This window comes from Danio rerio, chromosome 10 (genome assembly GCF_049306965.1).
Source record: "Danio rerio strain Tuebingen ecotype United States chromosome 10, GRCz12tu, whole genome shotgun sequence".
NCBI lineage: Eukaryota > Metazoa > Chordata > Actinopteri > Cypriniformes > Danionidae > Danio > Danio rerio.
The window spans coordinates 37,425,001-37,441,126 of NC_133185.1; the positions used below are offsets into that span (position 1 = coordinate 37,425,001).

General features: G+C 35.7%; 1 protein-coding gene across 5 annotated transcripts in view; it reads right to left on the bottom strand.

The window, feature by feature from the left end:
• Positions 1 to 16,126, bottom strand: part of uvrag (UV radiation resistance associated gene) — a 230,272-nt gene that overhangs the window by 161,355 nt on the left and 52,791 nt on the right. For 4 of the 5 annotated variants that reach the window (XR_012385850.1, XR_012385849.1, XM_005172655.4 and 1 more), the window contains exon 7: positions 8,090 to 8,195. Coding sequence is in view for 3 of the 5 variants with exons in the window: in XM_005172655.4 (XP_005172712.1) it covers positions 8,090 to 8,195 (106 nt within the window). In the remaining 2 variants the exon portion in view is untranslated. 5 annotated transcript variants of the gene reach the window in all.

A 16,126-nucleotide genomic window follows, 5' to 3' on the forward strand; every position in this document is an offset into this window, starting at 1 on the left:
GCATTAACACCAATGAGAAATATACAATATGTACTGTGTTAGTGTTAGTTTAAAAGAATACAACTGAATTGTATTATAAGCCTCATTTAATAAAACAGTTAAGACTTGTTTCATAATGAGTTTAGTTTATTTAACTAACTTAACGTTAACGTTACAGTGAACAAAATTAACATACATGATGGTCACTAACCGTAACGTTAACTTAAGTGAAGGTCAGAGCTTACCTTAACGTTATAGTCATTTCACCTTTACTTCAGTCTTATACTGAAACATAAAATGCAGTTAACAAGAAGTTAATTAAAGAAAATTCCCTTTCTTTTTTCAGGAACTAACGTTAACGTTATGCTAATACCTCAGAAAACACTACAATCACCATCTGGCGTCGTTAATTTCTTGCTTTAAAAAAAGGCGCGCTTAAACCCTGTACGTGCGAGTACAACTAAAGTACTCGGTAAATTCCTGTTAAATGACACGCACTATACAGAAATACACATACAACAATCATTTAACGGACAAAAGTCATATTTTAACACTTACCGAGGATGAATCCGTTGGGTGAAGAGACGACGGCGTTGTCTGTGGTGATGGCGCTTGTTTGCGGTCGAGTCGAGTCAGTTCTGTTCAATGAATCGGCTCCTTTAAGTGAACAGTAAAGAGTCGAATTCGGCTCCTTTAAGTGAACAGTAAAGAGTCGAATTCGCCTGAAAACGATTCCGTTTTGTATAATATTGTAAGACGCAAACATATAATTCATTAATATTTCATCATATTGCTTCGTTCGTGTACTGCTTGTACACGAATTGCTTGTTGATCACTTCGAGCTCATGAACACGTCTGATAAAATATCTGAATCTGATTCAATGTCACACGAGTCCTGAACCGAAGCAGTGCAAGAGTAATATATTGATTGAAATATAAAGTTAATTATTTTCTTCGCCATTCAAAATATTACATATCTCTGACTTTAACAATAAGAATAAAGTTCGTTTGGAGTGTATTGAGAATTATTATTTTTTCCTCCCAGGATTCATTTCGCACCAAGCTGCATCAAGCTGTAATGGTGGATGAGAAGGCACATAATATTATAAATATTGCTTGTAATATGTAATGAAATAAAGTTTTAACACTTTTTCATGCGAGAATGTAGTTCTTCAAAACTCAAATCTGTGGATTGTTAGTAAAGATTGTGTGTAATTTTAAGTGTGTTTTGCCGGTAGCGGAGATCTATGACCTCCAGGCGGTAACGGCGCTCTTTACTCATGTATCCGCCGAGAGGTGCCTGTCTTCAGGCTAGACATTGGGACAATTGCCCCGTCTTCGATGGCTCTATATGCGTCCGAAAATGAAGTTTTAACTGTTTTTCATGCTAGAATGTTGTTTAAAACTCTAATCTGTGGTTTATTAATATAGATAAAAAAATAATAATTTATATATATATATATATATATATATATATATATATATATATATATATATATATATATATATATATATATATTTAATTCTGAGATTAGTGACCTCCAGGCGATGACAGGTGCCCAATACTCATGAAACCGTCTAAAGCAGACATTTACCCTGACATTGAAATAATTGTTGGCTGTTTAACAGTCTTTGGTTTCATTAATTAATTACTTTTTATTCCAGTTTATTATGTTTTGGCTAAGCACACAGTTATGTTCATTAAATATTATTTCCTATTCTATGTTAACTGTATAAAATTAAATAAAGGTGCAGTACAATCAAAAAGATGTTGGTAACCAAATCGTTTTGGGGGCTATAACATTCTGTTATTATCTGTTAAAAGTTCATTTGTATTAATTTCTACGTTGAGTTAAAAAAGGGTTTGAATTTCTATAACTAACGTGCAAAAGATATAGCCCTGTTCACAGTAATTTGCTGTAATCATGCTACCTGCCGTAATTTCACAATAAAATTATGAATACAACATATTACTGTGAATTTTTCAGTTAAATACTGTGAAGGGATACTAATGTAATTTACTGTGAAAAATTACAGTAACTTGTTGTGAAAACCTGGAAATTTTTTACAGTGTACTAATGATATTACAAAATGACACACACAAAAACCTGATTCTTTTTCATTCTTCCTATATTCTAATTAACGCACTTAATGTGAGTAAGGTCTATGTTTCATAAAAATCCATTTTCTAGCAAACTCTTCACTTCTTTATAATTTAACCATTTTTTAAACCAGCAAACAGTATGTACTTTTAATACTGCGTTTCCTTTCAACTATAAAGAAATGCTAGTCTAGATAGCTTATCAAAGGCTGGTTTATACTGCCATCTCTCATGAAAGAGTCGCTTTGTGGGCCTGGAAAGACAATATCCCCACTACAGAGTGAAGGATTTCATTTTAAATTGAGTTTGACAATCTGCTATAAAATTCTGTCAAGCATACAGCAACTGTAAATTTAGCCGTTTATACCTGCAGAGGTGCTTTACAGAATCTTAGCATCAGCCCTATGTGCCAGGTGCAGAAAAAAAAATGAGAGAGAAAACCCAACAGGATTTATGAAGTCAGAGAACACAGAAAGTATTCAGAATATATAAAAATAATCCTGACGGAATATGAGCACAGGGGCAGAGCTGAGCTGCGTCCAAAACTGTCTACGCACCATATATCAAGTGTCCGAATTCTGCAAACAACTTCATTCTTGACATTCGTTCACAATATTTTACAGACAATTCACTCAGATTTTAAGTGTACATCTGCTGTTGAAGAGTCAAAGAGAAAAAAGCAAAAAGAGAAGAAACACTTGCAAATATCATTCATTATTACACTTTTAAGGCTTGAAGCTTACGCTGCTATTCTGAACCAATAATCGGAAACAGAAAGCAGTTGAAGGATGGCATGTTTAAATCCATTATTTATCTGACTCCATTGTAATTAATCTGACTCCATTAAAGTTATCATCATTGATAAAGAGAAAGAATCTCAAAGCTTAAAGCAGGCAAAGTCGTTTAAGTTACATGATCAAATATACAGACATAAGAATGAAACAAACTAACATACTGTATAAAGAAATTAGCTGTAACGTATGCACTGCTGAGCAACAAAGACAGTGAAACTGCCTTTGTTAGCATATGAGGCTACGCACTGGTGTGCGGGAGATGCAGAGTAAAAGCCATTCTCCCAGATCAACACTTACCTCTCCTTATTATACCCTGAGTAAAGCATTGTCAAACATGAGTGAAAACCAACCCCCCAAAACCAGCTGAACATGAGAGCAAAGTTGAGGAGATAAAGTGGGGGAGAAGAACATTAACACACTCTCCTCAGGTCATGACTTAACAATAGTAAATATATTGTAGATTGAAATACAATTAATCAATGTCTCTGTTGAATTCATCACTACAACACTGAAGTCATAAACTGTCAAATGACACCAAACATGACTAAGTTATCTGAAAGAAGAACACAAGTAGATGAATTGTGTATGGTGAAGAGCACATGGTTACTCTAAGCAAATGGCAAAGATGTGTATCGGAGCTGTGAGGAACTCTGCCTCACCAGGAGGACCCATCCCATGCTTCGAATGTCTCAGTAGTCCTTCATTAGCATAGAAGGAAAAGTATATAATATTTTATCAGCATACACACTTACTTTACGTCATGTAAATAGCAAATGCGCTTATGGTGCGCCGTAACTGGCTCTTAAACGGAATGGGAGATGAGACTCTGATTGGTTTATTCTCAAAACACCTATAACTAATTAGGAAAATAAGCTCAACCCTTTTAGATCATGTGCCATGGTGCAAAGCGGATTTTTCCATCCTAATATTAGCAAAAGTGGATTCTGACATGCCCTGAAAGCGCTTGCGTCCTGCACTTTGCACATGGACTGTCAAAATAGAGCCCTACGTCATCGATGATGTGACTGTTAAAAGTGATGTCGCAGCTTTAGTTTCGGGCTCAGGCGATTTGGGGCACTTACACTTGTGAAACAAACTGGGAAATGCACCCGGGCATGGTTCGGATAGCATAGTGTGAGTAAGCCCTAAGGATTTTTTCTTATGGCCCAGTTACTTCTGTAATAGGTTCTTAATGGAAGATCATGTAAAGCAGTGGTCACCAAACTTGTTTCTGGAGTCCTGCAGATTTTAGCTCCAACCCTAATCTAACGCACCTGATCAAGCTAATCAAGATCTTACTAGGTATACTTGAAACACCCAAGCAGGTGTGTTGAGGCAAGTTGGAGCTAAACTCTAAAGGGACACCGGCCCTCCAGGACTGAGATTGGTGACCCCTGATGTAAAGGGATGTGTTGCTTTAGTTTTCTTTCCCTGATTAGAGAATTTTTCTCTAATCTGAATTCTGAGAACAGATGTTTTTGTATCTCTTTGCAATAAAAAAAATATACAGTATATAAAAAAAATAAGTTTTGACATTGATTATTGGTTATTGGTCATCAAATTGTCGATACCGATACCCTGAATTCAATACCGGTTCCAAACGATACGTTTTTCAATACTTTTATTTTAAGAAATATATTTTAACTAGATTACATAACACAATCTCAGAGAAGCTTTGGTTTTATTTTTTCAGGATGTTTGTGACACTTTTCACAGCAGGCTTATCTCTAAGACCAATAAACAAAGGAACAAAAGCACAAAATGAACAAAGTGTAGTTCACACAATATATAAGTGCAAACAGTTTTAATAAAGTTCAAGCAGTTTTAAGTCAATCCATTTTAAGTATTTGTGAGGCTTACTGCTGTTTAAAGGTTTAGTTCACCCAAAAATTTAAATCCTGTCATTAATTATTTTCAAATGAACATATTTTGGATTTAATCTAAGAGCTTTCGGATCCTCTCATAGATAAATCGTTGAATAAAGTTGTTTTTGTGTACTTTGCACACAGGAGTATTCTCGCAGCTTCATATAATTATGATTGAACCACTTATATCACATGGACTTATTTTGACTATGCTATGTTTTTGGTTCCTTTCTGGGCATTGAAAAATGCCTATCCAGTAAATCTAATCTTTCTCCACAGTAGAAAACGGCAGCAAACCTTTAACAATAAAATTGTAACGGCCCTGTGGCTTTTATCTTTCAGCAGGAACAGAGACTATAACATTAATTTGGAAAAAACATGAAAGCTAAACTGTTAATGCAGCCAAGGATAAGGACATTTTATTAAGATAAGTTTAATGTAAGGTAAATTTCATAATTTACTGTTAACCTTAAAGCATTTTAGTATCAACTTAGCTAGGTATTTAAAGCCATCAAAACAGTACATAACAATACACAACGTACATTAGGTCCAAAAAAAAGGATTATTAAATTTACCCCGCACAAACCCCGTTTACACTGTCAGGTCTTGATGCCCAATTCCGATTTGTTGCCTATATCAGATTTTTTTGCTTGTCCGTTTACACGTTCTTTTAGGGTGTACTCACACTAACAGTGAGCCTGAGCGTGGTTTACTTGGGCTTTAGCGTGGTACACTTGTGTGTGAGTGCAAAACGCACCTAACCCCGAAACTGAAAGCGAGACATGACTTTTAAGAGGCTGTTTCATATGGATTTATTAATCATTCTTACTGTTCAGTGAACGCAAACTGTCATAGTTTATTAAAAATGCAAACCCCTCACTGCACGACAGCTGCGCACCTTCAGCAACCTCATAATTCCTGCAGCACGAGGACTTTATGACTGTTTATGAGCGTCAAAAGTGGCGGACCTGTTGGGCGAGTTCTGCCATCTGTGCCACACTAGCCACTGCGAAATATGCAAAGAGTAGTATAAGCAGTAAATGGTTCAGTCCTGATTTACCCCCACGCAGTTTATGTAATGGTATAGCCCTGATGTGTGTGTGTAGTTGAAGATGTGTGCGCACTGGTGTTAGAGAAAATAAGTTGTTCTATGTGTAGCTCGCAGTGCTTGTACTAATAGCGTCAAAAAGCAAAAGTTACAACACGAAGTTCGCCCAATTTTAAAATGATTTTGAGGCGGAGGAGGTGGGAAAGGGCCGTCATGTCTGTTTACCTTTCGGAGCCCCAGCCATCGCGCAGTCATCCTCATCAGTCACGGGGAATGACGCTTGTGGTGGGCACGTTGTTATGATGACTGCGCCGGCGTGATCTTGCAGTCAACAATGCAAAAATGTTTTAAAGTGTAGTGTACACATGACAGCCTCACATTTGAAGAGCTCTGAGCGAGTGGGCTTAAACTATAGATTTTCAAGACAGCCTCGCTGCTGCTAATCACCAGCATTTGATCCGGGCACGTTAAGGATGCCGCAGGTTTTCTAGCTTACTGACGTCGACAAGATTATACCCTTGGGTATCGAAATTTGGTACCGAACGAAAATGATTTTTTCGATACTCGATAGTATCGAGACAATTCTGTCAGTGCTTAAAAAGTATGGAACTCGATACCCAGCCCTAGTCATCAGCCCAATTGGGTAGTTTTATTTGCACATAGGAAAATTAAGACCTGTTTAAAATGATTTAAGTCCTACAACACTAAATTTTTTTTAAACACTAAAGTCTTTTTAAGGCCTAAAATTTTATTTCTGAAATTTAAGACATTGAGACTTTAAAGTCCCGCGTAAAATAAAAAAAAAAACTGATAAAATAAAAAAAACTTTTGACTTTCTCTGAATATAGCAGGGTTATCAAGAGTTGTACAGCAAATTCCCATGCATTTTTGACAATGTTAGCAAGTCCGTGTATTTTTTATTATGGACACTAAGATTTCCCCCGAGGTTGGACAACTGGTTGGAATTCAATTAGCTTCATCCATTTTGGTAAAAATCAGGTTTACAATAAATGGCAATATTAAGGCTTTTTCTGAAACATGGGACCCATTTAGAATTTTATTTTCTGAGCATGTCAGTATCTCTACAAATTGTCAAACTAAATCTTATGGCCTTTTAAGTGCAAATGTAATTAGGTACTTTGTATAAATACCTGAGGATTAATGTTTGTAATTTTGGGTAATCAAGGTAAACAGTATTTGTGTTCTGTACAGTTTTTTTTTTTTTAATTTATTGATTTTTGTTTTTTTTTATTTTTGCAATTTATTTATTTAATTTGTTTTTGTTTGTTTTTTCTTTTCTTTTTTTCTTTTCCCCAATGTAATTTCTACTTGTTTAGATGGTAGGGTTGGGAATAATATTTGTTTAAATTTCTCTGTAAAAAAAGCTTTGTTATATCTGTAAAAGTTTAATAAACAGATTAAAAATGAAAATAAATAAATAAATAAATATTTTATCTAACCTAGCTGCCCAAAAAAAATTTAGAAACAATTTAGTTTAACACAAACCTTTTATTTTAAATTAATATAAAAATAAAATAAGGACAAAAAAAATTGACAAAAAAAATTAAAGCTTTAACAAGTTTAAATGAAAAAAAACATGATACTAATGATACAAAAGAAGAAAAAAAATCTATATTATCCAATAATACATTAAATAAGAAACCAAAATAACATTTTAATTTATGAAGCAAAAAAAGGACTGGAAAAATGTGGGTGACAGACTGTTCTCTGGCTCACACTAATTCACTCACTCATTCAGAATTCACTCACTCATTTCAGCTTTTACACACGTGACTACTGTCTTTCAAATTATGGTTGCACTTCAGATTTGAAGAACTTCTATTCAAAAGTAATCAATCAAATAATTTTAAAGAATAAGACTGCGCTAAAAATAATCCATAGATACTGTATAGTGCAAACTGAATGAAAGGTATGTTTGGCTTTGTGTTTTATTTTTTATCTGTTGGGAAAATATGTAGTTTAACGCAAGATTATTTGCAAAGCTCTTTTGTGTTTAATGTTTTACAAAGTATTTTCTCTTCGCGTCCCGTATATTAGAGTAATATTCTAGTCTTTAATACTGTCGTGGAATCACTTGTCTTAAGATGGTGTGGTTATTTATAATCTGCTGAAAGTTTATTGTTAATTCTAATAACCTGCTATTTAATATTCGATGAATGAAAAAAGACTAATTCATGTAAAGCACCTTGGGACATGCACTAAGAAGAGCTTAGTGAATGAGAGAAGTAGTACGGTTTTATGATACAGCTCTGTCTTACTGGTTTGATTTGCTGGCTCTCACCTTTTCCGTGCAGGACGCTGTTGTCCTCAGTTTCTCTTCAATTTCCTTCCCAATCTTCTGAACAGTCACCTGAGTCTGCTTGATGGCTCTCTGGGCCATGCGCAGCCTGTGGACGGAAACACACAAAAACACAATTGAGAATCTGAGACAGAACTGACTTTAAGGTCTGGAGCCCAATGACTTCATGACATTAATGAAGACTGAAGTATGTAATAAAATACTTTCAGAGCCTGAGAAAAACACTACGAATACAAAACCAAGACAAAATGGATGTTCTGTTGTGTTCATCTCACTGCTGATCTATCTACATAAAATCATGCAAATGTCTATTATTTTCATTTAGGTAAACTTAAAGAAAAAATAACTAATGCTAGCACAAAAAATATATATATAAAAAATAATGACATTTTAAAGACTACAAAACAAAAGATTATGGTCATAAATTATCATATGACAGATAACATCGTCGTTATATTTTATATATCATGATATTAAGTTATAATATCAAGTCTTCATAAATATCAAGTCATCAATATCATAAATATTATAAATATCAAGTGTTATTATTTTACATATCGTAATATTTACATACAAACTTGATACATAATATCGAAATTTTATGTAAAATAATATAGATTTTACAGTTTATTTTTAGAAAAAAAGAAATTCAGGACACATTTATTTTATTTCAGGGAGCAAAAAAGATTTACATTTGACATAAACCTTTGGAAATGATTATCTTGTTATTATTGTGATTTTCTACTTACAGTACATGCTTCAGAATAATGACATTGAAAATTCTAATTGCAAATTTTAAATTCTATTTTACACATGCAGAGTTATAATATGATAAGAGGGTTATAATATGATATAAAAACAAAGAAATATTTTAGAAACAGTTGAAGTCAGAATTATTAGCCCCACTGTTTATTTATTCCCCGATTTCTGTTTAATGGAAAGAAGATTTTAACACATTTCTAAACATAATAGTTTTAATAACTCATTTCAAATAACTGATTTATTTTATCTCTGCCATGATAACAGTAAATAACATTTGACTAGGTATTTTTTAAGACACTTCTATACAGCTTAAAGTGACATTTAAAGGCTTAACTAGGTTAATTAGGTTAACTAGGCAGGTTAGTGTAATTAGGTAAGTTACTGAATAACCATGTCGACGTTTGTTCTGCAGACTATCGAAAAAAAATAACTTAAAGGGGCTAATAATTGACCTTTTAGCCAAAATAAAACAAATAAGAGTTTCTCCAGAAGAAAAAATATCATCATACACACTGTGAAAATGTCCTTGCTTTGTTAAACATCATTTGGGAAATATTTAAAAGTTTAATAATAATATTAATAATTTTATGCTTTAGGAGAGTCAAAAAAGGTACATACAGCAATCAAATGAAGGACGACAGTGGACAAAAGTGCAAACCCACACTCAGATGTAATGGAAACAGAACTTGCGCGTGAAGAGCAGATGATCTCACGTGGTGACCGATTTTATATTTATATTTGCATTAAACAGAGAACAAATAAACCCAGAGCTTGTGAAAGAACCGCTGGACTGAAGGGAGGTCAGACGTTGTTTTTGCATTGTTTGTTTACTGCCCAAAGGCAACGAGCTTGTTAAGATAAACTCTAATAAATAACAGCATTGCTAGGAGATTAATAACACAGCAGATGGATCTTCTTATTGAGCACCATGGTTCTCATTTGGTGCCTCGTTTTCTGAATCATCTGGTTTTACAACTACACCAAATGGTTTTAATATTACATTGTTTTAATCACAGTGGTATGGTGAAATTCTAAATTCACCTAAAGGGCATTGTAGGGCATGTAGGTTTTATAATTCTGTCAAATCAGCACTGTAAAAAATACTGGGTCGCACACAATGCCTTCATGTTGTCCCAACACAAATTTATTAAGTTAACTGCATTTAAAAACACAAAACAATTAAGTTTAATGGGGAAAAAAACGGATAAATTTCGTTGATTCAGCTCATTTTAAATAAGTCGTTTAAACAAGCAACAGAATTTTTTTTGAGGAAAATTATAAAAATGTTATATTTTAATAAATAATAATAATAATGATTTTCAAAAAAAAAAAAGCATAATATTTTCCAGAATTTGAGTCGTGTATGAATTTGTTGCAACTTATACATCCAAAGCAACTAAAATTTGAATGTCAATCAAAAAAGGAATACTATGTAATGTAATCCGATGCGATTTTAGCTCAGTTCAACATATTTTACAGAAAAGTGTACATATTGGTGCGTTTAATATAATGTCTGCAATATTGACAATAAAATAAAATCATAATATATTTGGGATTTTTTTAAATGATAATTGACTGGTTAAGACCAGTTTTGTAATGAATAATAATAAAAATGGCACAAAAACCATCAGTTGGTAGCATCAAGCTTCTGTCTAAATCTGTGATTTATGGAATAATTCACTCCAAACTGTTAACTTTAGAGCTAAGCAAGTTACCATCTTTATGCCGGAAAACAAAAAGTCAGAACTGTGTCTGAAATAAGCCTGGGCGATTAATAAAAAAGTAATCAAAGTCGACATTCAGAACTTATAATAAAACATTTTTTCCAGGTCGATTTTTCCAATTACTTTCCCTACCACGTGTGGAGTCACGTGACCCCGCTCTGTTTATACTTCTGCGTTGAGCACATGCATATGTTCCACAGCCCTCACATGGTCAGAGACCCCTCACCATGGCTGACACCGACGCTGACACACACCTCTCAAAAATGTAACTACATATTGCGACAATGCATAGTGCAAGCTCTGTGATTGGTCAGCTTACAAAAGATGCAAGAAATGCACTGTTTAAAATATTATTAACAGAATATACAAGAGTTATTTTATTTAGAAAAGTTACTACTTCTCTTCTACTTTTATTTTCCAAAAGTGCAAGTTATTTAATTTCACTTTTTATGAAAAAAATAAGCGACTACTGGTTTTATTCAATGTGTGTTTTAGTTGTTCAACATTAATGTTCAATAAATAATCATAGATGGCAGATAGTAGTGTGTGTTTTTTTCAGTTCTTTTAAAAACAAGTAATGCACCCTTCTTTCAAAAATCTCTGGGAGCATATTTACTGTACAAAACCTGTCCGAACTATGAGGGCGAAAAAATTAAATGAATACATAAAACATGTGTTCCTTAATCATAATCGAGTTAAAATGTTCAAATAATCAAGCTTTAGGCTAAATTGCTCCTAGTCCTAGTCTGAAATGCGACTGACTTACTATTTCTTGTTAGCTGAACTGTAGTAAAAACTCATCACATCCTCAATAGTCCTTATATACGTAGTATTTGTCCCCTAACTTAAATTATAATGATATTCAAACATCATTCAGGTAGACTTCATTGAGCAGTAAACACTTGAGGACTCTCAAAACATTCTCCTTTTTTTTGTATGTTTGCAAAGTGAGTGACATATTCGATAACAGCAGCTCTCACATCATAAAAACAACATTGCAGACAATAAATCTCACACACTCCTATTAAAAAATAGTCATTGTTATTGTTTGAGAATTTCAGCATAGCAACACCGACTCAACTAATGCCAATTTCATTTTCTTTCTTCCAAAAACTGCAGCCGTTTGGAAGTGTTACATCAAAACAGAATTCCATTTTTGTGACACGAAGAACACAAAAAAATGACACACCATCTCTGCATGAACCTACAGTGAAGGAGAGCATTGTTTTTACATTACAATATATTTTCCTAGAACAATAAAAGCAGTATAAGACAACAATCTGTGAACTACAGGAGCCATCAATCAAGACTAAATTGTGTTCATATGAGCTTTCAGCACCAATAAAACTCTTGAGGAAAAGAATATAGGAATATTTATAATAGGCTTTATTTTTGTTCACTTTTACACTTTAGGATAGCTGCTGTTTTTTGATTGGCTAAAAATGGTTGCCATGTCTATATTTGCCAATCATATTCTCAATCAAAAGCCTTTCAGGAATGGCGGCTGAGAGCTGGACCACACAACCTTTCAGCGATGGTGGGCAATTTACTTTGCTTCATACTTTCCTCACTCATTTTCCACTTGCTCGACCTCAGCTAATGGTTCCTCCACTGTGTTTCTGAACAGTAGGATTAGCACATTCTCACTGAAATCCCTCGAGGAGAAGCAGAAGTGCACATGGCCGGGTTTGAAAACAAACTAGAAACAATGCCGATGTTAATAAGCACACAGACCACAGCTGTTGTGCAGTAAAATATAGCAGAATATGCATTCATGAGGGCTTCAGATTCCAGGATTTAGCAAAGGAGTGAGGGTTAGCCTGTTAAGCCCCTGCTGGACGATGTTGTAACTACATTTTATATTTGGGGACATGAACTAATAATTAAAGTTTATTTGTATAACTCTTTTCACAAAAATTTTCGTTTTAAAGCAGCTTTACAAAATGTGCACATTATTGCCTTACGATCAAATTTAGCATATAGCACTGCTAAAGAAACCCAACCTGGACCATACGCTACTTGAAAACTACAGACCAGTATCCCTGCTTCCATTCATGGCCAAGATTCTGGAGAAAGTAGTGTTCAATCAAGTCCTGGACTTTCTTACTCAAAACAATCTCATGGACAACAAGCAATCCGGCTTTAAGAAAGGCCACTCAACTGAGACTGCCCTGCTCTCAGTCGTGGAGGATCTCAGACTGGCTAAAGCAGACTCTAAATCATCAGTCCTCATTTTGCTGGACTTGTCAGCTGCTTTTGACACTGTCAACCACCAGATCCTGCTATCTACGCTCGAGTCACTGGGCGTTGCGGGCACTGTTATACAATGGTTCAGATCTTACCTCACTGACAGATCATTCAGGGTGTCTTGGAGGGGAGAGGTGTCCAACCTACAGCATCTAAACACTGGGGTACCTCAAGGCTCTGTTCTTGGGCCCCTTCTCTTCTCCATCTACACATCATCTCTAGGACCAGTCATCCAGAGACATGGATTCTCCTACCACTGCTATGCTGATGATACCCAGCTATACCTCTCTTTTCATCCTGATGATCCCTCGGTTCCAGCTCGCATCTCAGCCTGCCTGTTGGATATTTCACACTGGATGAAAGATCATCATCTTCAGCTGAACCTTGCAAAAACGGAAATGCTTGTAGTTTCTGCCAACTCAACTCTACACCATAACTTTTCAATCCAGATGAATGGGGCAACCATTACTGCATCCAAAATGGTGAAAAGCCTTGGAGTAACGATTGATGACCAACTAAACTTCTCTGACCACATTTCTAGAACTGCTCGATCGTGCAGATTTGCACTCTATAACATCAGAAAGATCCGACCCTTCTTATCTGAACATGCAGCTCAACTCCTTGTTCAAGCTCTTGTTCTCTCCAAACTGGATTACTGCAACTCTCTACTAGCTGGGCTTCCAGCTAACTCTATCAAGCCTCTTCAGCTGCTCCAGAATGCAGCAGCACGAGTTGTCTTCAATGAACCTAAACGAGCACATGTCACTCCACTGCTAGTCCGTTTGCACTGGCTGCCAGTTGCTGCTCGCATCAAATTCAAAGCTCTGATGTTTGCCTACAAAGTGACTTCTGGCCTTGCTCCTTCTTATCTGCTCTCACTTCTGCAGATCTATGTGCCCTCCAGAAACTTGCATTCTGTGAATGAACGTCGCCTCGTGGTTCCATCCCAAAGAGGGAAGAAATCACTTTCGCGAACGCTCACGCTCAATCTGCCCAGTTGGTGGAATGAACTCCCTAACTGCATCAGAACAGCAGAGTCACTCGCTACTTTCAAGAAACGACTAAAAACTCAACTATTTAGTCTCCACTACACTTCCTAATCTGCAATTGCCTCTCTGAATATCACACTAACTGTACCAAAAAAAAATAATAATAAAAAAAAATAAATAAATACTAATACTACTAATACTTTCCTTCTTAGACTTTAAAGACCTGAAACTTGCCTATAGCACTTATTCATTGTTGCTCTTAGTTGTGAAAATTGCTTCCTTGTCCTCATTTGTAAGTCGCTTTGGATAAAAGCGTCTGCTAAATGACTAAATGTAAATGTAAAAAGTAAATGTAAATTAATTCGCGTCTCCTCCTGAAGTGACTTGTGATGCGCCTTAGCCATTTGCAATGCATTAAAACATTGTTTTTAGCCACAGTCGCACTTTATTCCCGAAATGTATTGTTTGTCCAAAGCAGTGGTCACCAAACTTGTTCCTGGAGGGCCGTTGTCCTGCAGATTTTAGCTCCAACCCTAATCAAACACACCTGAACAAGCTAATCAAGGTCTTACTAGGTATACTTGAAACATCCAGGCAGGTGTGTTGAGGCAAGTTGGAGCAAAACCCTGAAGGGACACCGGCCCTCCAGGATCAGGATTGGTGACCCCTGGTCTAAAGTGATGTATGTAAACTATATAGTATACTATGACCAGGGATACAATCCGACAGCACAGTCGTCGCTTCATGGTAAAAAAAAAAGCAGTTTAGGTAATACGTTCAATATCATCTGGCCAATGAGTGATGTGGATTTTGTCAGATGACTGCATTTTGTTTTTTTTCAACTTGTTTGGACCAAAGCAATCAGTGTGGTGTGAAAAGGACCCAAAAACGTCAGGAAAATGCTACAATGTATCATTTTTTGCCCTTGATCCTGATCAAATGAACCGAACCCACAAATGTTAAAGGCATCCTAAAAGAAGTTGAATGTCTAAAAAGCATAATGGCACAGTTTAGAAAAATGTTAAAAGCAGATAAAATCGATAAAAAAAAAATTTATTTTGCATTAGATTTGATGGATTTGTTCATAGAATAGTAATTTTTTTAAAGTACTAGAAAATCCCTAATTTCACCAGGTTTCTCGATTCTGATCAATCCTGGGGAAACAGAAAATGCTACATTGAATATAATAGACAGAGATTTTCCTCCCAAATGCTGAAAGAAACCATGTATTGCATCTTCTCATCTGTGTGGCTTTTTTGAATCCGCTGGTGGAGGCTGCGATTCCTTCGTGACAGTTTTATGCAGTTTCTACCACACATTCTTCCCAAAAGCTCTCAGTCTGATGACTTCATTACCGCACACATCATTCGTTAACAATCGTCAAACTGCAATGATCCAATTAGACGTCCAAGAATGAGCCGAGAGATGGCCAGCTTCTGATCCACTACATCGAGATTCTCCTATGACTAGCGTTAAAGAATTCAAAGAGTTTGTTGACAAAGGTTAGGCGCCAATATCAGCAAAGCGAAACAATGCAGACTAATACTCCCTCAGCAATTCATCTGGGTTACGTTTCGGCCCTCCTGTGACCACACAAGCCCAAAACTACACGCTTAACTGCTCTACATCTGCAAAGACCTGTCATTTCTACACAGAGCTCAAACAAAGGTGATTTATTGTTAACAAACCCCATCTAAAAGAGAATAGAGTTTGGGAAATGGAAGGGTTTTATGATCATCTACACAACATTTATTGTGATAACTTGTATAGAACACAACATAACAAAAGCTAGTATTTCTATAAATGCATACAGGTGAAGTCAGAATTATTAGCCGTCCTGTGAATTTTATTTTGTTTTTTCAAATTTTTCCCAAATGATGTTTAATAATGATGAGCATGACTGTCATCTGGAAAAGTAAGGATATCAGCAACTAAGGCAAGGCTAGTCAATGGGACCGTCTTCTCCATAGCAACCTATGGCTGCAAAACCTAGATGATCAAGAAGGCAGACAGAAGAAAGATCGACGCGTTCAAGTTGTGATGCTGGAGGAGACTGTTGCACAGACAGTGGACAGCGAGAATTACCAACAAGGAAGTGCTGGGGTGCATCAAGCCAAAGACCTCGCTGGAAGATTACCAAACAGAAATGATCTTATTTTGGCCACGTCATGAGCAGCAATTCACTTGAGAAGGCAGTCATGCTGGGAACTGTCAGTGGAAGAAGGAGGAAAGGCCGCCCAAGAACTTGCTGGCTCAATATTGTAAAATCTGATACCAACCTGAGCATGCGCAAAACC